At 51.7% G+C, this 24,961-nt stretch overlaps 1 protein-coding gene across 1 annotated transcript; it reads right to left on the reverse strand.

The window, feature by feature from the left end:
- Nucleotides 1-23,725, reverse strand: XKR7 (XK related 7). Its single transcript, XM_049650943.1, has 3 exons — nucleotides 23,139-23,725; nucleotides 2,237-2,439; nucleotides 1-956 (listed from the first exon to the last, which is right to left on the reverse strand). The coding sequence occupies exons 1-3, from the start codon at nucleotides 23,723-23,725 to the stop codon at nucleotides 1-3; spliced, it is 1,746 nt and encodes a 581-aa protein (XP_049506900.1).
- Between the last annotated feature and the right edge of the window lie 1,236 nt (nucleotides 23,726-24,961).

Genomic DNA, 24,961 nt, shown 5'->3' on the forward strand with positions numbered 1-24,961 from the left:
TTACACCGTGGTCTCATACTCCAGCAACTCCTGGGAGGTCCCCACGCTCCGGTACTGCAACCGGGGCGTGGCAGGAGACGAATACTCCAGCGCCAGAATAGTCTTCCGGAGCCGGCGGTCAATAAAATGAGCATCCCATGCAGGGTACTTCTTACGGGGCAGGTCGATCCGAATGACAGGCCCCTCTGTCCGCAAGGTACGGGCCACTGGTGTGGGAGGCAAGCCAGGCCGCACCTGGAAGACAGGTGGCGTGGGGGTCCCTGCACGCTCACCCCCCGCGGAGGCCCCATCCCGCTCAGTGCCTGTAGTCCTCGGCAGGGACCTTGGGGGGCTTGTGACAGCGTCGGCCGGTGGGCCACAGGGTCCTGGGGCCTCAGGGCAGATGCAGCCAGGCATCTGGGGACCCAGCATGGGCCCGTTGGGGTGCAGGAGGCAGTAGTAGACACACATGAAGAATATGCCCAGCGCGAAGCTGGAGGCCACCACGCAGACCAGGATGAGCGAGTGGAAGTCGGTGGAGAAGTTGCGGCTGGAGTACCAGAAGCCAGTGAGCGCAGCGTTCTCAAGCAGGACGATGCAGTAGTAGAGGGTCATGCGGCGGCGGCTGCGGCCCTCCTTGACGTTGAACCAGCAGAAGATGTAGATGATGCCCACCACCATGTTGTAGATGATCTCCTCCCACTTGGACATGCAGAAGTCCGTCTCGCCCTGGATGACCCAGAAGGTCATGACGCACCAGTGGGCCACGATGAAGATGCCGAAGTAGAGCTTGTAGACGCTGGCAAAGAGCGCGAAGGCCAGACTGCGAGCGGCGATGGTGAACAGGTGCCACAGCACCTGGGCCACAGCGCCCTTGTAGGACAGTGGCCGCTTGTCGTCCCGTGAGTCCCGCAGCACCTTCTGGTAGGAGGCCAGCGTCCAGGCCAGGGACACGAGCGAGGCGGAGGTGGACAGGGCTGCAGAGACAGGGTGAGGGCAGGGCGGGCTGGGTTAGGGGTGGGTCCGGGTTGGGGTCTGGGGAGAGGGGGGAGGGTTCTGGGTCAGGAGCTGGGTTCCGAGGAGGTGTGAGGGGAAGGGTCTATAAATCAGGAGGGCTGTGGGGAGGGCCCGGGTGGGTGGCCTTCAAGAGCAGTGATGGGGGCAGGTAGAGCGGATGGGGCTGGGTACTTCTGGAGGAGTGGGAGCATAAAGGGGGAGGGAAGGTAGGTGACTTTGGTCTCCATAAAGGTCAGGGCCAGGTCTCTAGAATAGGGATATCAGGATTCAGGAGTCTTGGTGGAAGGGTGGGAAACTAGGGTCCAGGATTCTGGGAGTGAAAAGGGAAGTGAAGAGTTGGGGGGGGGGTCACAATTAGGTCATGAAGGAGCCAGGAGGGGACTATTAGTAGCTATAGGCCACCAGGGTGAAGCTGGGGTATGTCGAGGGGTGTCCAAGCTAAGCACAGCTGAGGGCACGGGAAGAAATCTGGGGTGGGAAGTTTCGATTGGGGCACAGTATCCTAGGCAAGGGGCTCCCAGGGGCCTGAGGGTGGTGATAGAATCTTTCAGGTCATTGAAAGTGGGATGGACAGTGTCCGGGTGGGAGGAGCACGGGGGTGCTGCCCAGATGTGGTTTTTGTCTGACAACGAAGGTTGGCCTGGTCTGTGAGAGTCAGGGAAGGGGCAAGGTTGGTGGTGAGCACCTGGGGACCAGGTAAGCCTGGGAGGGGTCCCCAGGGAGTGAAGGCCAGTGAGGGGGTAAGTAAAGAGACTCTCTGGAGACTGAGGGTGACTGAGCAGGTCTGTGAGTCAGGGGGGTCCCCAAGAGATGCAATCTGGGATCAGGACACATCCGGGAATGAAGAGCGGGAAACTCCAGAAAGGGCCCGAGGTGTGGTGATGGGGTCAAGAGCCTCTCTGGACTTAGCAGAAATGGGGTCTGCTCTGTCCTGACAAGGAGGAAGGGGAGGAGGGCGAGAGCGGGCAGCACCCAGGGGTGCCAAGGGGAGGCGAGGAGGTGGAGCCAGGCCTCTCCCAACACGGAGGGTAAGCGGGCCGGTGGAAGGGACATGGGGGGTCTCCAGAGGCCTGGTGGGTGGTGAGAGTAGCAGGGGCGGGGCCTCCAAATCCCTGAGGGTGGGCAGGAGTGGGGGTGCTAGGAAGGAGGGGGGGCAAGCCGACTACGCAGGATGAACGAGCCCCGGCGGCGGGGGCGGGGGCGGGGGCGGGGGCGGGGGCGGGGGCGGGGCGGGGCTCACCGGGCAGCAGGTCCGGCTCGCCGCCGCGGTGCACCAGGAGACTGAGCTGCAGCACCAGCTGCGGCGCGCTGCGCAGAAAGGTCTCCAGCAGGCGCAGCATGCTCACGTCGGCGCTCTCGAACAGCATCCGCCAGTAGAAGTGGCGCCGCAGCCGCTCCCCGCGCCAGCGGCTCTGCAGCCCCAGGTACATGGCGCGCAGGTACCTGCGGGAGGGACGCCGTGCTCAGGCCAACACCCGCCCCCCCCCCGCCTCACCGCCCCGCGCGCACTCGTCCGGGTCTCGGGTCCCAACTCGCCCCCCGCCCCCGCCCTCCCCGGGCCGCGAGGCCAGCGCCCGGCGCAAGCGCGCGGTGTGCCCTCTGTAAAGTAGCGCCCAGCCCAACCTGTTTCCTCGGCCCGTGGCCTGGACATATCGGAAGGATCGCCTCCCCAGGCTGTCGTCGGGGGACCCCGAATGCGCGCTCATTAGCTTAAAGCGCTTGGCACAAAGTAAGCCCTTGACTCAGCCTTCTCACCTTCATTTCTGCTCCCGGGGCCCGCTTTCTTTGCAGGATTCCTGACACTTCACAGTGCACTGAGGTTCTAGTAGCCTCGTGATTGCCCTCATTTTACGCATGAGGAAACTTGAGGCCCGGAGAGGTATGCCACTTGTTCAAGGTCACACAGCTAGGAAGCAGTGGAACCGGGATTCAAACCCAAGCAGCCTGGTTCTCTCAGGAACACTCTCTGGTGCCAACCCCCAGCTTCCGGGCCTGTTGCCCAACCCCACCTCTAAGTGGCCAGTTTTTCCCCACAGGGCACAGGGAAGCTGCTCATAGATCCCCTGGCACGAGACTTTGCTGCTTCCTTCTTGAGCTATTTCTCCCAACAAATGTCATGGCTCCAACTGCCCTGTGCAGGTCACAGACCCCAACTCTCCATGTTCTCCCTCACTGCTGGGCTTTTGCACCTGCTGTTCCCTCTGCCTGGAACACCCATCCGGGTCCTCCAACCCCACTCCAGCCCCAAACCTGGCAACTCCTGCTTTTCTTCCAAGGGGAAGCCCTTAAACATGACCTTTTCCAGGAAGCGTCTGCTAACCACTTTCTACCAGGGGTAGGGACCTCTCCCGGGCTTCTGTCTAACCCACAGTGGGTTGTAACTGCCAGGTTATGCGCCCATCTCCCCCAGGCTGAGAACTCTATGAGGATCACTAGGTCAGCTTGCTAACTGCTGTACCCTCAGTTCTTAGCACACAGTAGGTGCTCAATCTGTGTTGGCTCAAAGAATGAATGCATGCATAATTGCAAGGTTTTGTTTGTTTTTGTGTTGGAAGTTTGTTTAATTAAATGGAACTCTGGTAACCCAGTAGGGGGTATGGGCAGGATCCTGAAGTCCTGAGTGCAAGTTCTGACTTTGCTTCTCATTTACCGTGTGATCTTGAGCCAGACCCTCTCTGAGCCCTAGTGAATCCCTCCCAAAGTGGCTGTGAGAATGAAATGGATGAGAATATACTCTGCACCTATGAAGTGCAGTGCCCATGTAGGATGAGAAGGGAGGGGCCTGCCATCCAGATCTCTGGATGTGCTTTTCCTTCTCTGCCCTTGTTCTTTGCCTAGAAGCTCTGCCCTGGGTTGTTGCAGCCATAGACCCTGGCCCCCAAGCCCCTCAATTCTCTCACTCATGGGGCAGGCACACCCTTTGCTGAAATCAGAGAGTGCTCTTCTAGAAGTTATCTCTCCAGAAATCAGGGGAGAAAATCCCAACACAGATTCAGTGATCTTATCACTTGAATCTGAAATTGAGGAACCAGATATTTGAGGGTCTCCTCCCAGATGTGAAGTGCTGGCATTTTTAACATGTTGTTTGGGAACCTGGGGACCAACTGTATTCAACTGTGTGTTGCCAGCCCACGAGGAGAATCACAGTACCCCCTGGAATTTGGTATCAGCTGATACCCAGAGTTTCCCAAAATGAGTATCCCAGTTATAGGAATGGTGTGGCCCTCCCTGGACCTCAGTTTCCCTATCTACCAACAAGAAGGATGGGCTTGATGACTCTGGAGATCCTTTTAGAGCTAATGTTCTGGGACTCAAACCTCCTTCCCCAAAATGTGGCCAGAAACATCCCATTCAAGGCTCTCTTCCCCATCCCTGGGTCTTCCCAGCACCAATCAATGGTGTAGACATACCTTCAACATGACACAGTGTAGGACCAGCAGCTGGGAAGGGGAAGAGGGCTGGTCCCTCAGAAGCAGACTGAACAAATGCAAAGGCCCTCAGTCTAACTCCCCCATCCAATGCTAGAACTCCTTCGGCAGTTCCCAGCCCCGTGTGTTTACACCTTCTGCTTACACGCTCCCCAGGATGGGGAGTCCCTACCTCTTAAGGCAGGGCCCTTGCCTTCTGAGCACCTTCAGGACTGGATTGTGTTTCTTCTGATGAGCAGAAATTTGTTTCCCTATGCCTTCCATCCTCTGGGCCCCTGCCTTCCCCACCACTTAAGGATCCCTTCAGCCAGAATCATTCATTCACTTACCAAGTATATTTTGATCGCTTGTTATGTGTCAGGCCCTGTGCCCAAGAGACACAGATAAGATAAGATCTGAAATAGATGCTCTAAGATGCTTGGGAGCCCAGAGAAGAGATGGGTAACTTTAGCTTGGGCAGAGAGGAGATCAGGGAAGACTTCCCAAAGAAGAAACATTTCATCTCAGTTTTAAAGCATGGGTAGGATTTGAAGGCACACAGGAGGCAGAAAGGCATTCCGGGCAGAAGAAATGGCCGAGGCAAAAGCATAGAGGCATGAGAGGGCATAGCCTTTTAGGGGAACGGCCAGTGGTTTGCTGGGGCCGGAAGGGAACTCAAATTGTGAAGGGCATCAAATTCTAGACTGAAAGGTTCATATTTTATTTTAAATCTGAATTCTATCCCACAGTCAGGGTGATGTGATCGGTTTGCTGGCTTAGAAAGCTCGCTCTGGAGGCTGGCTTGGAGGAAAGCCAGGAGAGGCTGGGGTTTGGTCCAGGCCTGAGATGACAGGCTGAGCAAAGGCAGGGCACAGAGGAGGGGCAGAGAGCAGAGGAGAGATGGCTAGGTGTGGGGGATGGGGGCTATGGGAGAGACCAAGATGGCCTCCAGAGCTTCTGGGGAGCCCAGAGCACAGACCACCTTCCCCAGCCTCCATCTTCTCCCAGACCTATTCCCTTCCTTATTCCTGTGGCTCTGGCTTTGAACAGAGAGGAGAGACCAGCTGGTCCAACATGAAGGGGCCTGGGGAGTTGGGGGAGGGCGACACCCTGGAAGTTTCTCTCAGGCTGGAGGACCATCTGTTTCCTGGCCCGGGTCAGCATGAGGGAGGCCCTTGCCCAGCCAGCATCCCTCACCACCTGACAGGCTGCCTCCCACCTCCCCGCCCCCTCCTGCCCCCTCCCCTGCCAGCTCCCAAGGCCCCTCATCCCAGATAACCGCAGACAAAGGGCTCACCCAGCCCAGGGCTACTGTGGGCCGAGCAAGGAAGGGAGAGGGGAAGGAAGGAGGCCTCTGATTCCCAAAAACGTGATGTTGGGCAGGGAGTGTGGAAAGACCCTGCTGGATTCTGGGGATGAGCGGACATGGGTACAACCTCACTCTGCCCCTTTTGGCAACAGGATCCCAAAGCGTGGCTGTTCCTTTCAGCCATCACTAAACACTCGCCGCCAAGGGCCTGTGAGGTTTTCATGAGCCTAGGAAAACGTTGGAGGCCTGGAAAAAAAAAAATTGGCTCTAAAACACAGGGAAAAACTGCAGAATCAAAATTAATAAATGTTTAATTAAATGTCTGCAAAACAGAACATGATATCAGCCAGTTGCCTGCAATTTGGCTCTTATCTGGTTATATATAATTTACATTTGGTGTTTGATGTAGCTGCATTTTAATATGCTTGATAGATGTGGGGCCCACCAAGGTTTTAAAACAGCCCTGCCCAGTACATGCCACCTAATTTCCCTGCGCCTCAGTTTTACCTTCTTTAAGAAGGGGCCAGCACTCACCATCCTGCCTGTGTCACAGCCCCTGGGGTGGGGATCAGAAAGGCAAGGTGGCAAAATGCTGGGCTTGTGCGTTTGCCTCCCAGCCCTGATCTGGATGCAGTGTGGCCTTGGGCAGTCTCTTTGCCTCTCTGAGCCTCATTTCCGTCTTGGTTGTGAACATTGAATGAGGTGATGGGTTTGAAAATAATTTCTACACTAAGAGGGGTGGGTGTGCACAGAGAGAGGGAGCACATGTTAGGTGGGGGCCTCTGGCTCCTCCCGATCACCAAGCAGCCTCTCCTGAAACCTCTTCTGGGAAGCCCACCCTGCTCCACCCTATTTGAAGGAAAGTTGGAAGAAGTTGATTTTCACCACAAATGGGACCAACACCACCCACAGGAAAGGACACCCCATCTCAGGGAAAGGAATCCAACCTGGGGGTGGGGTCTGGGGGTGCATCTGGTCTCAACAAAAGGCATCCCCGGTCCACCCATCCTTTCCACTGCCACCACCCTGGTCCAGGCCACCATCATCTTTTGCCTTCTCGGTGGGTTCCCTGACTTCTCCTGCCCCCTGTAGTCCACTCTCCACGTGGCAACTGTTGGAATACTTTAAAAACCAGTCAGATCACATCATTCCCCGTCTCAAAACCTCCCAAGGGCCTCCCATCACACTTAGAATAAAGTCCAATGGTTTTCCCTTGGCTCGTGGGCCCTAAACCATCTGGCCCGGCCTCTTTCTCTCCTCGTCTCAAGCCAGCATTCCAGATGCCCTGGAGGTTCCTCAAACCCGGCCGAACTTGTTCTTGACCCAGGACCTTTGCACTTACTATTTGCTCTGACTGGAACATCCGTCTCCAGACCCTTCCGTGGCTGGGTCCTGGGTCCTCACCGGCTCCCGTGTCACTTTGTCAGAGAGGCCTCCCAGGTCGGCCATCCCCTGTGGGCCCTCTGCCCTCCCCACCCCAGTCTCATCACTCGCATTGCCCTGTCTGATCTTAATATAGCCTATCAAACAATCTTGTTTATTACTTGACACATTTACGTTCTGTTTTACCACTGGGCTCTATGACGGTAGAGACTCTGTCTTGGGCACCACTGTCTCCTCAGCATTAGTACCGGTAGTAGGTGGTCAATAAATATTTGTCGAATGAATAAAGGTGAGAGAGTGTTCGCGTGCATCTTTCTGCTGACCTCAGAGGCCCTGGGGCTCCTTCGCCTGAGTTTTCTTATTGCCAGAACACCTTGTGGGCAACTCCTGTCCTCACCGACTCATTCCTGTCCTTCCTCCTCCAGGAAGGCTTCCCTGATATTTCTTAGCGCGGTTGGGCCCCACACAACACTGACTTAAACTGCCGAGACCGGTGTGAACCGGAACCTAACAGGTTTACCGTCACCCATTTTACAGTGTGGAAACGGGTGCTCAGAGGTCTCTTTTGGATTAATTTGCTGACTGCCCATTTTGTGCTCAGAGAAGAAGAAGCCTGTCTGGGAGGAATTGGCAGAGCAGGTGAGTGTGTATCGCTGAGAGTGGGGCTGGGTGGGGGGAACCCACCCCACCCTAGAGAAGAGAGAAGCCAGCAAGTAGGCAATGAAATCGCTTGCTCAGATATGCAAAAAGCTCTCTCTTCTAGACCCCATTGCCTCTGAGAGCAGGCAGCAGGATCAAGAAGTGAATGGAGCTCATTCCCTGCTTCCTGGGTCTGGTTGCCATTGTGACCCAGGAACCTCCCAGTGTCCCCCAGACCTGGGAGCTTCTCCTCAATGGGAAGAAGGGAGGAGGAAGGATGAAGGGATCTCATGTCCCTGAGAAGCCAGGAGGCTCCCGGGCCCCGTGTCTGGGTCACTCTGTCTCTCTCCTGTTTTTTTGTTCTTGTATCACCGGGAGTCTCTCGTGGTGGCCAGGATTTCTGGCCTGGGCCTCAGTCTCCATGCAGATGGCCAGCTTGGACCCATCCTTTTGTCTGCCCTCAGATCAGGTCCGGGGCCTTGTCTCTGTCTGTGACTCAGATCAGCCTGTTGTCGTGTCCATCCCTTGACTGCGGGGTTAGCCTATTTATTTGTCTTTTCTTCAGTTACTGTCAGTCAGTCAATCTGTTAGTGAGTCTCACCCTGGGACCCTGGGTCAACCCACCTGTCTGTCCCTTAGACTACAGGTCACGCTGCCTCTCACATACTATGCTCCTCTGTTAGTCAGACTGACCTTAGGGTCCTGGGTCAGCCTATCTGTCTGCTCTTAGAGGCTGGGAACATCCGTCTGTGTGTCCATTAGAAGTCAGGATGGCTTGTCTGTCCCTTTGGATACTGCACCTGCCTTTCTGTCTGTCTGTCTGTTTCTAGGATCCTGGGTCTGCCTTTTGTTCTGTCTGTCTGTCTTTCAGTCTCTCGGCTGCCTGGTCCATCTGGTGGTCTGTTGCTCAGCTCGTGGCTCGGCATGACTGCCAGTGTTCCTGCCGTCCTCCCCTGCCTGCTCCTCCTCTCCCGACTCTGGGTCTCTTTCTGTCTGTCTGCGTCTCTCACGTCCTCAGCTCCTCCATCTGTCGGTCTCGGCGTTTCTGAGTGTGTGTTCTCGCCCCTTTCCACTCCCCCTCACGGCTCCGGGCCAAAAACACAGCAGCTTCCAGCGGCTCCCCCACTCGGGCTCCATCCAGGAACCACCCCCCACATGGCTGGCTCTCTGGTCTCCCACACGGGCCAGGCCTGCAGATTCTGGAAGGTGAGCCGGTGGAGCTGATGGGAAGGAGCAGGAACCCCACCCGAGCGGAGCCCGTGACTGTTCTGTAGGTGTGTAGGGGGACAGCGTGCAGGTGTTAATAATAACGATAATAGCTCACATTTATTGAGCGCCAACTGCACGCAAAGCCTTGTTATACAGACTGTCCGTTCCTCACGGCAGATCTTTGAGGTGGGTGCTATTATTATGCACGTTTTACAGATGAAGAAACGGAGACCCAGAAAGGGAGTGGGGCTTGTATAAGTCACACAGCAAGTTAGTGCCAGACCTAGGACTCCGACTTGGCTCTCCATGGGCCCCTGCCTCGGAGGTGATTCGGTTCCCTGGAGGCTGTGCAGTATGGCTGCCAGGGAAGACCCGTGTTAGACAGGGATGGACCTACAAGCTTTGACTGAATGACAAGTGTTCAGAGCAAACAGGAGGAGGTAGGACACTGGTAATTGGAGTCAGAGGACTCAGGCTCAGTCCTTCACTGGACTTTCTGGGAAAGTCTAACCCCTCTGGGGACCTCAGTCTCCACTGAAAAATGGGCCCTAGTAACCAGATTCTTGCCTACCACAGGGGGTAGTCATCAGGCTCACAGCCCACCCATCCAGTTCTGGTAACGTTAGGGCCCAACAGCAGTGTCTTGAACCCAAGCACTTCCTTCCACCAGGGGGCACCATTCTAGTGCAGGCCCCTGAACGCCAAGCGGTAGCTGAGGTCTTCTTTCTTTCTTTCTTTCTTTCTTTCTTTCTTTCTTTCTTTCCTTCCTTCCTTCCTTCCTTCCTTCCTTCCTTCCTTCCTTCCCTGCCCTCTGAGCTTATTTTTAACACAGCTGCCTGAAGGGTCCTGTGAAATCCTGATCAGGTCGTGCCACACCCTACTATCTTAGAATAAACTCCTCACCATGACCTTCAAGGCCTCGTGTGATCCAGGTTTGTCCACCTTGGAGAGCTCATCTGCCTCCACCTTCCCCTCTCATGCCTCTCCAGCTGCTTCCTGAATACCCCAAGCCCATTCCAGCCTCAGGACCTCTGCCTGGACAGGGGCTTCATTCTCAGTCTTTCCATAGCTCAGTGTCACCTCCCTCAGTGTCAACTCCCCAGATCCCCCTCACCCCACTTCCAGAGCATTTCTACCCACCCCTTGGCCACTTTCTGTCCTGTCACTGTTTTCTTTTTTTAAAGTTTATTTATTTATTTTGAGAGAGAGAGAGAGAGAGAGAGGGAGAGAACACTAGTCGGGGAGGGGCAGAGAAAGAGGGAGAGAGAAAATCCCAAGTGGGCTCTGCTCTGACAGCACGGGCTCGGTCTCGTGAACCCTGAGATCATGACCAGGAGTCAGACGCTTATCCACTGAGCCATCCAGGCGCCCCTGATTTCTTTTCTTAATGACACATATCACAATTTGAAATGGTCAAATTTCTTGCTTACATATTTGCTGCCTGTCTCTCTCTGATGGTGGGGACCATGGTTGTCCTGTTTTTGGCTATGTCCCTATTGCCTGGCAGAGAGTTAATGTTCAATATATGTTTGTTTCTTGAAAGAGTGAATGTGTAAATGTACCTTATATCTTATGTACTTTATATATATAGTTATATATAATATATAATGTAATAATTATATAATATATTCATATAACATATACGAATATATAATATATATTCATATGTTATATATATAATATATGTTATACATATTGAATATACATATATATGAATATATATGAATATATTAATATATATACATATATGTTCATATATATAATATATATAATATATATAATTATAATTATATTATATATTCGTATATGTTATATGAATATATTATATAATTATTACATTATACATTATATATAATTAAATATAATTATTGTATTATATTATTATATTTATATTAATTATGAAATTGCTATATAATTTTTTAAAGTAGGCTCCATGCCCAATGTGGGGCTCGAACTCATGACCCTGATACCAAGAATCACACACTTTACCAATTGAGCCAGCCAGGCCCCCTGTGAATGTACTTTATAAAATCTACTTAATAAGCTCCCCAAGTAAAGGCGGTCAAGTGAAGAGAGAAAGAACCCAAGCTTGGGAGTCAGGGAGACCCAGGTTCAGATTCTGGATCTATCATTTACGGTCTGTGTAGCCTTGGACAAGTTGCTTCCCTCTCTGAACCCCTCAGCTCAATGCCCATTTTATAGAGTAGCTATGAAATCAGAAAGTGGTGATAAGCATAAAATTCCCAGCCCAGTTCTGGGCCCTTGACCTATGGGGGGTTTTAGGAGTTGCCTGACTCGGACACCTCAGCAGGAAGAGGAAGGCTTGTGGTTTCCAGTTTCGTGTCTGGGACCTATTCCTGAGACCTATTCCTAGGCTGGCAGGACCTATTCCCAGGAGGCAGAGGGTCAGAGAAGTCCTTTTGGGGAAAATGCATAGGGCAGGGTCTTCTTTGGGGGGTCTTAGAAACAACCCCCGCTCATCGAGAGGCCTTCTGAATGTACTTTGCTAAAATCCTCATTGCAGACCCGTGAGATTTCATGGGCATGATTCCCATTTTCCAGATGCGGAAATGGAGTCCCAGAAAAGAGGAGGTTTGTTTGACATTTACTCACCCTGCATTTGTGAATACCTACGCAGCACCAGAAACTGTGCTAAAGTGTTGGTGGACACGATAGTGAGCAAGACAGACCCAGCCCATGTCAGGTATTGCCTCGTAGGAGACCTGGACGTTATTTAAATCATCATGTAAACTTGTAACGACAAACATTCCACGGGTACCAGACATGCTCCAAACAAGATTCTGTGCTCTAGGACAGAAAGATCGGGCCTGGCCCTGCTTGTAAAGGTGTGGCAGTCAGAGATGGCTTCAGAAGGGGGTGGCTGCTGAGCCATCGTCTGAAGCAGGCACAGGAATTAACCAGGTGAAGGAGGGAACAAAGGGAATTTCTGGCAGAGGAAAAACATGGGCAAAGATCCCGAGTTACAAGGAAGCAGTGAGTGATCCGAGGGGCTGGAGCTCAGAGAAGGAGGCGACAAAGTGTGAGATGAGGTGAGCCGTGGCGAAGCATTTGGTCTTTATCTTAAGAGTGATGGAGCCATGAAGAGGTTTAAAACAAGGGAGCAAGGGTAGGGCTAGCCAGCACTTCTGCATTTTAGAGGGAACACTCTGTGGGGAGCAGAAGGGAGAGAGGCAAGGGTGGAAGGTGGGAGACCAGTTACAGGTGAGAGTTGAGTGTGGCCCCCACAGAAGGGCACGGACTCCAGACGCAAGTAGCAGGCACTTGCGAAAGTGACTGGCCCAAGGTCAATAGCCAGAAGCATCAGAGTTGCATCTCATCTCAAAATCAGGGCACAGATCAGGCTGAGTCAGGCCCTGCAGACCCAGCTACAGTCTCTGGGTTCTCTGGGAAACAGTGGGGCCCCCTTAAACAGCCACCTTACCTGCGGTGGGGCTCAGGAAGCTCTGGAATGGCCCTGAGGCTCCTTCCCCATCTGCCTACCCCTCAATGCTGAGCGCTCCTGTAAGGATGCAAAATGGGACCTTCCTGGGGTTGGCAGCCAAATGAGTCATAAATGTCAGAAAAGAATGTGATTTTACACGTTTGGCTCCCGTTCGTGTGGTGCTGAGAGCTGGGCTGTTTCCCTCCTCCTTAGCAGCCCTCTACAGAGTCACAGCACCTCTCTCTCTCTCTCTCTCTCTCTCTCTCTCTCTCTCTTTTTTTTTTTTTTTTTGCTGGGCTAAGGCCAAACACTTCCCTGCCACTAATTTTAGGCTCTGGCTGAAAAGCTGAGACCCTCTCCCCTCCCACCCACTGCTATCGGCTCATCTTTTCACTCAGCAGGAAGTAGGCAGCCCCTCTCCAGCAAAGCATTTGGGACGAGATTTCCCACCTGGTTTGTCCTTTACTGTGTGCGTGCAGCCAGATCTCCTCTGCTGCCTGAGCCTTACTTTCCCCATCTGTGAAATGCGTGCAGAACAGAGACTAAAACTCAGGACCCTGTACTCTAGCCCAGGGCACTTTGCCCGCCCCCTCCCCTCCATTTCTCTCTTTTCCTGATATCTTTGGGCAGAGTCATCCCTATTTGGGAAGGCATGAGCCACTGGGGCACAGGGGTTAGGGTCCAGTCGCCTGGTGGCATCTGAAGGTACTTGGAGGCCCAGGCACGGAGGAAGCACCATTTCTTTCTGTCCCTGGCCTGGGGGACACTAACTTATAGAGAGACCAAGCTGATACTATGGGGGACTCTGGGGAAGGATAGATGGGTACCTTGCCTAGAGAGCAGAACAGCTCTAGCTGACTGCTACCCTGGGAGACTGTGAGCCCAGTATGGATGGAATTGCAATTTTTCAAGAATAGATGGAAATTAGGATATTCATGCAAAAAAAAAATATTCCAACTTGGAGATGTTGGCAACTGATTTTTTAAAATACCATATGAATTTTTAAGAAATTATTATTCCTTTTTAAAGGTGTGATAACAGTATTAGGTATTTTAGTCATACTTAAAAGTCCATCTTTTTAGAGATGTCCTGAAATACTTGTGGATGTGGTGATATGATGTCTGAGATTTGCCTCAAAATAACATGGAGGCGAAGGAGACAGGGTGGGGTCTAGACCTATGTTCTCTAACATCTGAGTGTCCAACCCTAGCCGCATATGGTTATTGAAATTTAAATTAATTAAAGTTAAATAAAATTTAAAATTCCGCTTCTCAATCACACCCAGCACACTTCAAATGCTCAATAGTCAGGCATGGCTAGGGGCTACTGTATTGAACAGTGCTGATATAGAGTATTTCCATCACAGCAGAAAGTTCTATTGGATGCTGCTGGCCTAGATAAAGCAAGGTTGGCCATGAGTTAAGTGTTGAAGCAGGGTGGTGGCACGTGGGGGGGTCATTATCCTGTTCCCTCTACTTTTGTATATTTAAAAATTTTTTTGGGGCGCCTGGGTGGCTCAGTCGGTTGAGCGTCTGACTTCGGCTCAGGTCACAATCTCGCGGTCCGTGAGTTCGAGCCCCGCGTCAGGCTCTGGGCTGATGGCTCAGAGCCTGGAGCCTGCTTCCGATTCTGTGTCTCCCTCTCTCTCTGCCCCTCCCCCGTTCATGCTCTGTCTCTCTCTGTCTCAAAAATAAATAAATGTTAAAAAAAAAAATTTTTTTTTAAATTTTTTTTCCATAATCAACAGTTTCATTGAGCAGTAGGGAGAAAATACTGTGTGGGCCAAACAAACACATCCTCGGGCTGGATTTGCCCATGGGCCACCGATTTGCAACCTGTGATCTGGCAGTTAAGCCTCACGAAGCCCCCAAGTTCGATCTGCACAGTCTTAAAACCATAAGGGGCTTTACAGAGATCTAATTTACCCTCCAAACAGAGCAGGAGGCCCAGCTGCAGCTTCCCTGCCAAAGTCAGTCACTCTTGTCTGCACTTGTGTGGTGATGGGGAATTCACACCCTCAGGAACAGCCCACTCAGTTCCTGGACAGCTTGATTGTCAGGGTGTTCTTGCTCCTGTTCAGACAGATTCTACCTCCCTTGGACCTTGGGTTGTTATCTGTCCTCACACTATCTCTGGTGCCACAGGAAAAGTCTCTTTCCTTGAAAGATTGTCTGTGGATGAGGGTTAGCACGCATTAGGACTCCCGATGCCCCTCCTTTACCCCCTATCTTGTGACTAAGTAAGTGGGATGGCTGCTACCTGGGCCAATAATAATAGTGGTCGCAGTAAATATTTCCTGAGCATATAGAATGTGAAAGTTCTGTGCATTTATATTATCTCAGGACATCTTTACAAGAACCTTAAGAGGTGGATGCTGTTAGGGGCGCCTGGGTGGCTCAGTCGGTTAAGCGTCCCATTTCGGCTCAGGTCATGATGTCGCAGTTCATGAGTTCGAGCCCCGTGTTGGGCTCTGTGCTGGCAGCTCAGAGCCTGGAGCCTGCTTCAGATTCCGCGTCTCCCTCTCTCTGCCCCTCTCCTGCTCACACTCTGTGTGTGTCTCTCTCTCAAAAATAAATAAACATTACAAAAAAATTAAAGAAGTGGGTGTTATCACCATCCCCACCTCACAGATGAGACTAGAGTTCTGGCTGGTGAAGCAACTCGCCCGGGGTCACACTAGTAGGAAGTCATGGAGCCCTGAGCCCACCAGCACTCCAAGCTCTCAGCTACTCTGCCCTCTCGTCCGAGTCCTGGGGAATTCAGCCAGTGTTCTTGAGCCCCTAACTGGACTTACAGATGGGGGTCACTGAACTCTAGGGAGTGAAGTGCCTTGCTCAAGGTTCTTGTTTCAAAGAATCCATTTAGCTCGCACAAACATTTACTCAGGACCTACTGGATCCATCTCCGAAGTCAGCCATGCCAGCATTCCTGTATCCTTCTGGGAACCTAGCCCCAGGGCTGTTCCTACCACATCTTATACAAATAGAAATGCATTGCCCTTAGCCTGCATTTGTCCACTGACAGTGTGGAAGCCTGCAGATATAGTGTGGAAGCTAGCAGACCCCAACTGTGCCCACAACCATACTGGGGTCCCACACTGCCTTAGCGCCCCCCACATCGGCCACAGATACAAAGCCTACTTCGACAGACTCATGTTCTAGTAACTGCTAGGGACCTTGCCAAAGCTGGCCAGGTGCAAGGTCACCCACAGCAATTGAGGGTCTGCTCTGGGCCAGTCACCATGGGGGACGGAGGAAAGAAAGAGCAAGGCCTCACCTCCTCAGAGGCTTGTAATCTGGTAGGAAAACCAGCTAGGTGGGCAGGTGATCACAACAGAACATAATCAGGACCTGTGAGGCTGCAGAGGAATGAGTAATTGTGCCTGGAGGGAAAGTCTGAGAGGAAGAACCCAGAATGTTAACAGTAGGTACTTTATATTCAAATAAAAACTTAAAAATATCTTTCTGATTTTTTCCCCCTCTTCCCAAAGCAAACCTTGATTGGTTGTGTTGTAGGAATACACTTCACTAGCAGACTTGGGAGCCTGACTGCATCACTTTAAACCGTGGCTTTGCTCTTTACTAACTGGGATGCTGTTACCTCTTTGTGCCTCAATTTCCACATCTGTAATATGGGCCAATAATGCCAACACTAATTGAGCACTTAATGGTATGCTGAGTCCTGGGCAAAGCATGTTCCATATATTAGCAATAAGCCTTCACAATGGCTACTTGTCTAGCCATGGGACATTATTATCCTATTTCACAGATGAGGAAACTGAGAGAGGTTAAATGTCTTGCCCAAGGCCCATTAGCTCACACAGGGCAGAACCAGAGTTTGAGCTCCTCAGTCCTTACGCTTTATCACCACTCTCCCTACTTGACAGAATTGTAGTGAAGTGGAATGATCTGATTGAAGTTTCTATAAGGTAACTATAATTTTCAGGGGCGCCTGGGTGGCTGAGTCAGTTAAGGGTCTGACTTCGACTCAGGTCATGATCTCGAGGGTCATGAGTTCGAGCCCTGCATCGGTCTCTGTGCTGACAGCTCGGAGCCTGGAGTCTGCTTCGGATTCTCTGTGTGTGTGTGTGTCTCTCTCTGCCTCTCCCCCGCTCTCTCTCTCAAAAATAAATAAACATTTAAAATTTTTAAATAAAAGTATAAAAACAGGTGAATGTGTACATGTATTTCTTGGTTAATTAAAACCAAAGAAAATCTTTAAGCAATACAAGAAATAGCCACTTAGTAAGCGGAAATCTTTCGTAACCCCACCTCTCTGCCCCCCAAGATAATGAGGGGAGGGGAGTCTTCCTTATACCTTTTCTATGCTGCCTGAGGTTTAAACAAGAGTATATAGTTCCTTTATAGACAGACAGAACAACGAAACAAATTCCACTTTAGATTAAAAACAACTTGCCTGAGTGGGGGGGGGGGGGTCTGAAGGGTTGAGGGCAGAACGGGTTTGTTCAGGGAAAGCTTCTCAGAAAGGGCACCATTGGAGCCCACCTTTAAGGATGTGCAGAATTTCACTGGGAGGAGAACGGGACAGAGTGTTGCCAGAAGGACTACAGGCAGCTGCTCAGGTACATGAAGAAAAAAAGCGTGTGGCTTGCTTTGGGGGCGGGGGGGGGGCGGGGTACAGAACAGTGAGGAGGGGAAAGGGCAAGAGGTCAAGGGCCCTAATGCCCCACTAAAGCATCTAGACTGGAGTGGTGGCAAGGTCAGATTTGAGCATTCAACTATCCTTCCGGCTGCAGGTGGAGGCAGCGGGAGGGGGATGGGTGGGATGGAGGGAACTGGAGGCCGATAGGATTTCCCAGGGGAGGAATTTCAAGACCCTAACAAAGGCTGGGTGGTGAATGGAAAGGCCAGAGTAGATCCCAACCCATCTTCCTTCTCCTCCCTAGGGACCTTCGCCCCAGCTGCAGGGGTTCAAAGCCATTTCCTGGCAGCCCTCCATCCTCCCCACAGGGCTTCTCCTGTGTGGTCTTTATAGATCAAACAGGGGACGCTGGGCCCAACTGCCGCCGCTGTGTCTGTTAGGAGCAGCTCTAATGGCCTGTTGCAGGCGGATGGGCTGGGAGAAGGGGGTGGGGGGTGGAGCGCCTCCTGGAGAGGGGTCTCCCGGGAGGTAGGTGGCGAGGCTGGGCTGGAACAACCCTGCAGAGTCAGAGCAGGGAGGAACCTTGTGGACAGTCATTGAGTTCAGGGGGGTTGTAAACCCGTTTCAGCAGGGGTCCTGTCAAAACAAATCCTAGGTAGGTAACCAAAATAATCAGAAAAGAGAACCTCAGAGATTTCAGTTGAAATGATAGTGAGAAGGGAGTGAAAGGGTTTGGAAACCATTATGGAATCCGCTCTCTGGCCGGCTTTATAAATAATAATATAAATAGGAATGGCTAAGAAGAATTGCACACTTCCTGTGTTTCTGGCACTGTGCTAAACACCACGTATACATTATTTAACTACTCCCTCAAGCCACATATGATAGGTACTGTTATTAGAATATCCATTTTGCAGATGAGAAAATCAAGGCATAGACCAGTTATGCTGTTTGCCCCAAATCACAGAAAGTGGCCAACATAGGATATGGCTGATTCCAGAGTTGAATTCTTAACCATTAACATTCTGGCCCCAGTGGGGAAACTGACAAAAGAGGGAAAGATACCCTGTCCAGTCGGCCTGAAACAGACACCCCCCCCCCACTAGCCTGGCCCATCCTTCATCTCCCCTCACCTGGATCATGGAGCAGGATCCTCACCAGTCTCCAGGCTTACCCTGGCCACCCTCCAGTCTATTTCCCAGTAGCCAGAGTACACATTGTGAAACTTAAGTCAAGACCCTATTCCTCTTCTCAAATCCTCTGGGGCTCCCGCTTCATGCAGAATGAAAGACCAAGTCCTCCTGTGGCCTTCGAAGCCTTGTGTGATCTCGTCCCTGCCGACCTGTCCACCATCATCTCCTACGGTCCCACGACTCTCTGCTTCAGCCACACAAGACTTCTCCCGGCTCTTCTTTTTCCCTTTGCCCTGGACATCCTTCCCAAGGCCTCCACACAGCTCACCCTCACCTCATTCTGCCCTCTGCCCACAAGCCACCTCCTTGCAGGGGCCTTCCCTGATCGTCTTATCTCAAAGAGCCAAACGCTCCTCCCTGGGACTTTGTAGCCCCCTGCACTGTTTCACTTTTTCCATAGCACTTACTATTTGACTCATTACATTTTATATTCTGTTTAAAATGTATACCATATTTTATTTTGCTTGCTTATTGGTTTCTCCCGTTAGACTGTTGAGCTCTATGAGAACAGGAACTTTGTCTTATTCACCACTCTATTCCTAGCATGTATACAGCAGGTGCTCTGCAATATTGTGGAATGAATGACTATAGATTGAGTGCACAGGTACCTTTGAGGCCCTCTTGCCCTCCTGCCCCTCCCTGGTTAAGTGTGAAGTGAACAAATCTCCGTCCACAGGAAACAAAGCCCAGGCTGATGGCACTAATCACCTCCAATGGTTCTGAATACTTAACAATGGGGCCAGCCCTCTGCTAAATCCTTGGTATGTGTTGTCATATTAAACCTAGAGAGAACCCAAGAGGTGGTCCTTAGATTATGAAGGATGAAACTCAGGCACAGAGAGATTATATAGCTTGTCACAATCACATATAGCAAGTAGACGGGTCAGGATTTGAAGCGAGGACATTTGAATCCAAAGTCAGTACTCTTAACCATTAAGCCAAGAATATAACTTCCCAGAGAGAAGACCCAGAGACTGACTTTCGCACCCAGTAGGTTACTCATTCATTTCAGAACTTCTCTTGAGTGCGGGGTTTGTGAGGAGGCAGAGGGAGCAGTGCTGGGGCCTAGACATAGAAAGAGTATTAGAGGGAAGGCCTTCCCTCTAAAGGCCTGCCTGCCCCCCTCCTCTCCCTCCCCATTTTGGGGTCCCCAGATCCTGACAGCCTCAGAGGAATCTATGCCAGATCATCTCTCACTAATTGGCTTAGCAAACTATGCTTATCTGGGCAAAGCTTGGGCCCAGTGAGTTCAAGATTAGGGAAAGCAGGATTCATGGTCTACCGCTCTGCTGCCCACAGGGTCAGGGAAGACAGGGTTAGGACTTTAATTGGCTTAACAACCCTGAGTGGCTTAACAGCTCAGAGGGTTGGCGTTGAGGAGGCCGGGAGGGATGAAAACACAGGTTGCTGTCCAGCTCACAGCCAGCTTCATGTCCCGCCAAAGGATCTGGATTTGATTTTCTAAGGGATCAATCTGTCTTTATGTGGGCCATTGCTCTGGGATCCTCCAATGCAGCCACTGTGTGGTGCCAGAGATAAGACTTAGGCTTGGGAGTTGTTGGACACAGCTGGGTTGACACCTCAGCTCCCCCTACTTCCTCAGTGGGTGACCTTGGATGTGTTATTTGACTTCATCTGAGCCCTACTTTCTTGTCTGATTGGGTATATCAATTGCCACCAGTGGGGGGCTTTCAGGGTAGAACGAGATCCTGTGCCTGGAGCACCTCATATGGAGTCTATTGGGTCATGGTGCGTGTGCAGTGTCCATGAATTCCTTCCCCTCGTCTTCCTCCTCAGAGCCCCATCTTGGGTTTAAAATAATAGTAACACCCATTTTCACAGGGTTGTTTGGAAACAGAATCCAGCCTTATCAATTGAAGCCATGCACCGATACAGGTCTGTGTTACCTGGCTCCTTAAAGTAGTCAGACTTTTGATTCAGCATTGTATAAGCTTGAGGAGTTGAAAGATATTTTTATAATTCAAATTATTTTATTCAGAATTGAGGGTGTGAGATCAGAAGGTGGACTGGCCAGCCTCCCAGCTTTGATCCTGTAGGGCTCTTCCTCATTACACCAAGTTCTACCACTCAGAACATCTGCACCAAGGCCTGCTGAACAGTGAGCATGTTCATTGTGGGAACATTTCACGTGGTAAGCAAACATATGCCAACGTTGCTTAATTTCTAGGAATGCCAGCCCCAGTGGCTTCTCTCTATCTTGTCTGGGTTTTCCTCCATTTAGCCAGACACTTAGCCATTTTAGAATCCAGAGCTTTTGGGACAGGGGCCCAGAGGCTTTAGCTCTGGTAACTAGTCCCAGAGTCAAAATTCCAGAAAGGGAAGGTTCTTAAGGTCATCAGATCTAATGTTCTCATTCCACATACAGGGAAATTGAGGCCCAGAGGTGGGAAGAGTCTCACCCAAGGTCACCTAGGAAGCTAGTTACAAACCCTGATGAAGACGTGGGTTTCCTAATCTCCTCACCCCAAGTCCAGCACTCTTCCCACGATACACGCTGTCTCCCCATCCTCACCCACATAGTTCAACTCCCTCCCCCTCCTTTCACATTCTTATCTCAGTGCAGCAGAAGCCCTGACTTTCTATCTCCTGGAATCTTGGAATCTCAGACTCATAATTCTTTGAGCTTGGGGGACACTTTCGTGGCAGAACTGCAGGATGGATAAATTGAACTTAGGCTTTGAAGGCAGAGAGTCCTGAGTCCCAGCTCTACTACAGCTTAGCTGTGTGACCTTGGGCAAGGATGCCCCCTTTCTGAGCCTCCACTCCCTCAGCTGGTAAGTAGGAATAATACCACCACATCACAGGATTATTAGGAGGGATATAAGAGATGAAACGGATAAAAAGGCAACCAATGGGCTTGGCACAAAGTGAGTGCTTAATAAAATAATTGTTACAGAACTGTAAATTAGGGCTCTCATGCCTCTAATGCCTAAGTGAAATGGTCCAGATGTGACCAAAGGGAATGGAGCTGGACAACCAGGAGACATATACCCTGTATACATGGCTATAGGCCTGATACTGCTGGATTCCTTTTTTTTCCCCCCAAGAAAAGCTAGAACTCTTGGTTTTTGAAATACTGTACAAGCCAAACAAAACACGTTTGTATGCCATATTCAAACCTGGGGACGTTAGTTTGTCATCCCTGGAGAATCATCTCATCCCAAGCCCCTTGCTTTACATATGAGGGAGAGTGGAAATAGTTAGCCCTTTTGTCTGAGAAGCCATGGAGCTCAATGGACCCTCAGCCATCTCTAGGTACTCTCCCTGAGACCCCCACCCCTACCCCATGGTCATTTTTTGCCCTGTTTGAGGGAATCTCAGTTTATGTTCAAGAAAGAAGTATTTGTTTCTTGTAAGTAGATTCTAAACAAGGGGAGGAGGGGGTTTGAGGTAGCCAGTGAGTTGAGGGGCAGCTGGCCCATTTTAGGCTAAAGGGAAAGGGGGATGAAGCTTTGGCTACCAAGAATAGGAAGTTGCCATTTCAGAATCTAAAAATATCTATCACCATCTGTCCACTCGGGCACAGAATGATAAATGCAGATTAGTTCCTGGATGTAGACATGAATATTTTTATGTGTCAAGCTAATAATAATAACACCACCTTGTGTGGCTAGAGCTCCACCTCCCTTTTCCCCCAGGGCAAGCTAAATGAAAAATACACACCATCTCAGCAAGGCGTGGATGGGGAAACCAAGGCAGAGAGAGACTCAGCAACACAACAAGGGTGACACAGCAAGTGAGCAGCTGGGACAAACCCTGGGAGTCCTGTTTCCAACCCTCAGCCCAGCACTGAATCTTCTGAGTTAGGCAGAACGTGTTAACAAGTAGCAGAATAAATATAACAACAGCAGTAATCACCCCTTACGTCTCTACAGTGACTTTGACTTTTTCCTTGATTTCCCTACATCTGTGATCATGACAATCTATTACATCCCTAAAATATGTTACAGTCTGCAAGGCCTTCACACAGACTTTCTCTCACCCTACCATCCCAACAGGTAATAAAATGGGATGGTAGACCAATGAGATGAGATAAGTAGGAATTCTCCCTCATTTCACAGGTGAGGAAACAGAGGCTTGGAGGGAGGTTCATCTAAGACCATAAAGTGGGCAAGTTTATTCTGTCAGTGCACAGTAGAGCCTACGCTACCAGAGCGATTCTGATTCAAGGGGAGCCCCAGGTTCAGAATTCCCCCTGTCTCCAATTAGCTCAGCTCAGCAGACAGCCTGGAAGTGGGCTGCTTGTACAAAGCCTCAGTTTTGTTTTACTGTCCTGGGATTAAAGGTCAGCTAGTGGCCATTTAATCTCAGATTCAAGATCTTAAATCCCCTTGGCCCTGTCGGGATAGGGGAGACAACTGGGGAAGTCCTAGAAAACAGAAGACAGCTTCTCAGCAGGGTCCAGCACACCCTTAACCAGAAGTCCAAAAAGTTTGGGCGGGATATTCATTTAGCTGCCTCAGATTGTTTCTCCTGGGAGGTTGGGAATGGACTGCAATTCCAAACTGAGAATCTTTGAGAGCAAGGAAGGACTTCTGAGATCTTTCCTAACCTGAGGCTTGGCACTCAGGCAGAGAGGAGTGGGTCAAGGCTGGAGGGAGCCCTGGGGCCCTGTTCCAAGCTTCCCTCTCATAACCCTTCAGCCCCTGGCCCTCCTTATTCACACCCCTGAGGATCACTTTTTCTCTCTTCTTGCCCCATCCCCTCCTCCCTCAATGGCCAGATCAGAGAGGATGGTACTGAGGTTGGTCAGTGTTTGAGGGTAGAGGGCAAGAGAAGCTGGCAGAGAAGAAATCAGAACTGCAATAGGGTGGGGCGGGGCGGAGGTCAGGACGCAAGGGGGACCTGAAGAGGTCAGAACAGGGCTGGGGCGGCAGGGAGCCCCCTTGCCACCCCCACTCCTTGGGCTCAGCTCCCTCCACCTGCGCTTCTCCTACCTCCAGACCTGGCCGAGCTGCAGGAGGTGGACGAGGGTCTGCAGCAGCCAGACGCAGAGGCGGCAGCAGCGGCGGCGGTAGGCGCTGGCCGAGGAGGGCGCGGGCCCGGGACCCAGCTGGGGGCTGCCTTCTTTGGTCCGGAAGGCGGCGGCGCTGTCCTTGGTGCTGATGGAGGGCCCGCCGGTGCCGCTGTCCTTGGTGCTGACGGCGGGTCCCGGGGCTCCCGCGGGCTCCGAGTAGTCGTATACGAACCAGCGGAAGCTGAGCAGCTGCACCACCAGCGAGGGCAGGAGCACGAATAGCAACGTGAGGCCAAAGTAGGTGCGCTGACCCTGCAGGTAGTAGGAGGCCGCCAGCCACAGGTCCGTGGCGCCGTCGGAGAAGAACACGAGCAACGCGCACAGCACCCAGCAGCAGTCTCGCAGCTCGTAGCGCGGCCCCGAGCCCCCCGCCCCGGTCACTCCAGGGCCCCCGGCCACCGCCGCCGCCGCCTCCCCGCGCCCGCCTGCACCACCCCGGGCTCCTCCAGCCGCCCCCTCCGGCCCCGGGCCGGCCGCGGCCGCCGCTCCATCCGACTTCGCGGCCATGTTGGTAGAGCAGGAGGCGGGGAGCGACTTCCGGGCGGCGGAGGGGGTGGGGTGCGGAGTGGGGAGGACCCTGTGCGGGAGGCTCCCGCTTTCTCGTCTTCCTCCTCTCCTCTTCTTCCTCCTCCCCTCTACTTCAATTATTCATTTCCCTCGGCGCCACCCCCGTCCCTCCCCCACCCCGCCTGGGCTGTGGCCGGATGGGGGCAGCTCCCCTGGGAATGGAGAGGGGGAAGGGAGTGGAGAGCATCCCAGGTCATCCTCTCCTTCCTTCCTCAGAGGCGTGGGGCCCCAGCCACAGGCTTCGGCCTCTCTCCCCCACCCCACTGCACTTCCTTATTTCCTCTTTTCTTCACCGCCTCTTTCTCCATCCTCTCCTCTTCCATTTATCCTCTGTTTACCTTGGTGCTTTAGGTCTGAGGAGAGTAGGGGACCAGTGATTTGGAAGCAAGGGAGTGCCTAGGCAGGAACGTCAGTAACTCTTTAGCAATCACTGGATGCTAACAAGCCACTTCCTAGTTTCCAGAGTGTTCACATATTGTTCCATTCCCATCTTTGATCTTGAAGGGTCCCTTTTCTTATTGTCTTTGAATCTGAGAAAATTGCAGCTCTGAGAGTTGTTTTCTTTTCCCCACTCTCCCCTTTCCCTCCCTCAGGGAATGCCTTCACCTGGCTACAGCCCTAGCAGAGTAGGGGCAGGGAAGGGGGCAACATCAGAGGGAGAGGAATGGGAGGAAACACCAGGTGGAGGGAAGAGACAGTGCAAAGGCTTGCAGGCCTGAGATTGGAGGGCATATTGTCAAGAAAGTCTGGACCACAGATCCAGGGAGGTGCAAAGCTTGGAAAGATGGGGCTGGAGAATTCTGAGGAATGAGATCCTAAAAGTCCAGAAGATATACTTTATCCAAGATGCAATGGGAAACCACCGCAAAATTTGAGCAGGAGACAAATGCAATCAAGTCAAGATTTGGAAAGAAGCCCTTGCAGCCAGAGAAGCGAAGTAACTTGGGGGTGGAGAAGCCAAAGAGAGAATATAACAGTAATCTAGGAGAGGAGGTAGGGTTGCTCATACATCCCGGATACCCCCCCCCACACACACCCCCAACCCCTTTGCTCAAATTGGATATATCAGGGCATTTATTGTACAAACACTCATGTAGCAGTTTCTCTTTGCCTGAGACACCGGAATCACTGTACAATTACTAACTCATTTTATCTTCACAATTTGTGAGGTAGTTT

This window comes from Panthera uncia, assembly GCF_023721935.1.
Source record: "Panthera uncia isolate 11264 chromosome A3 unlocalized genomic scaffold, Puncia_PCG_1.0 HiC_scaffold_11, whole genome shotgun sequence".
In the NCBI taxonomy this organism is placed as follows: Eukaryota; Metazoa; Chordata; class Mammalia; order Carnivora; family Felidae; genus Panthera; species Panthera uncia.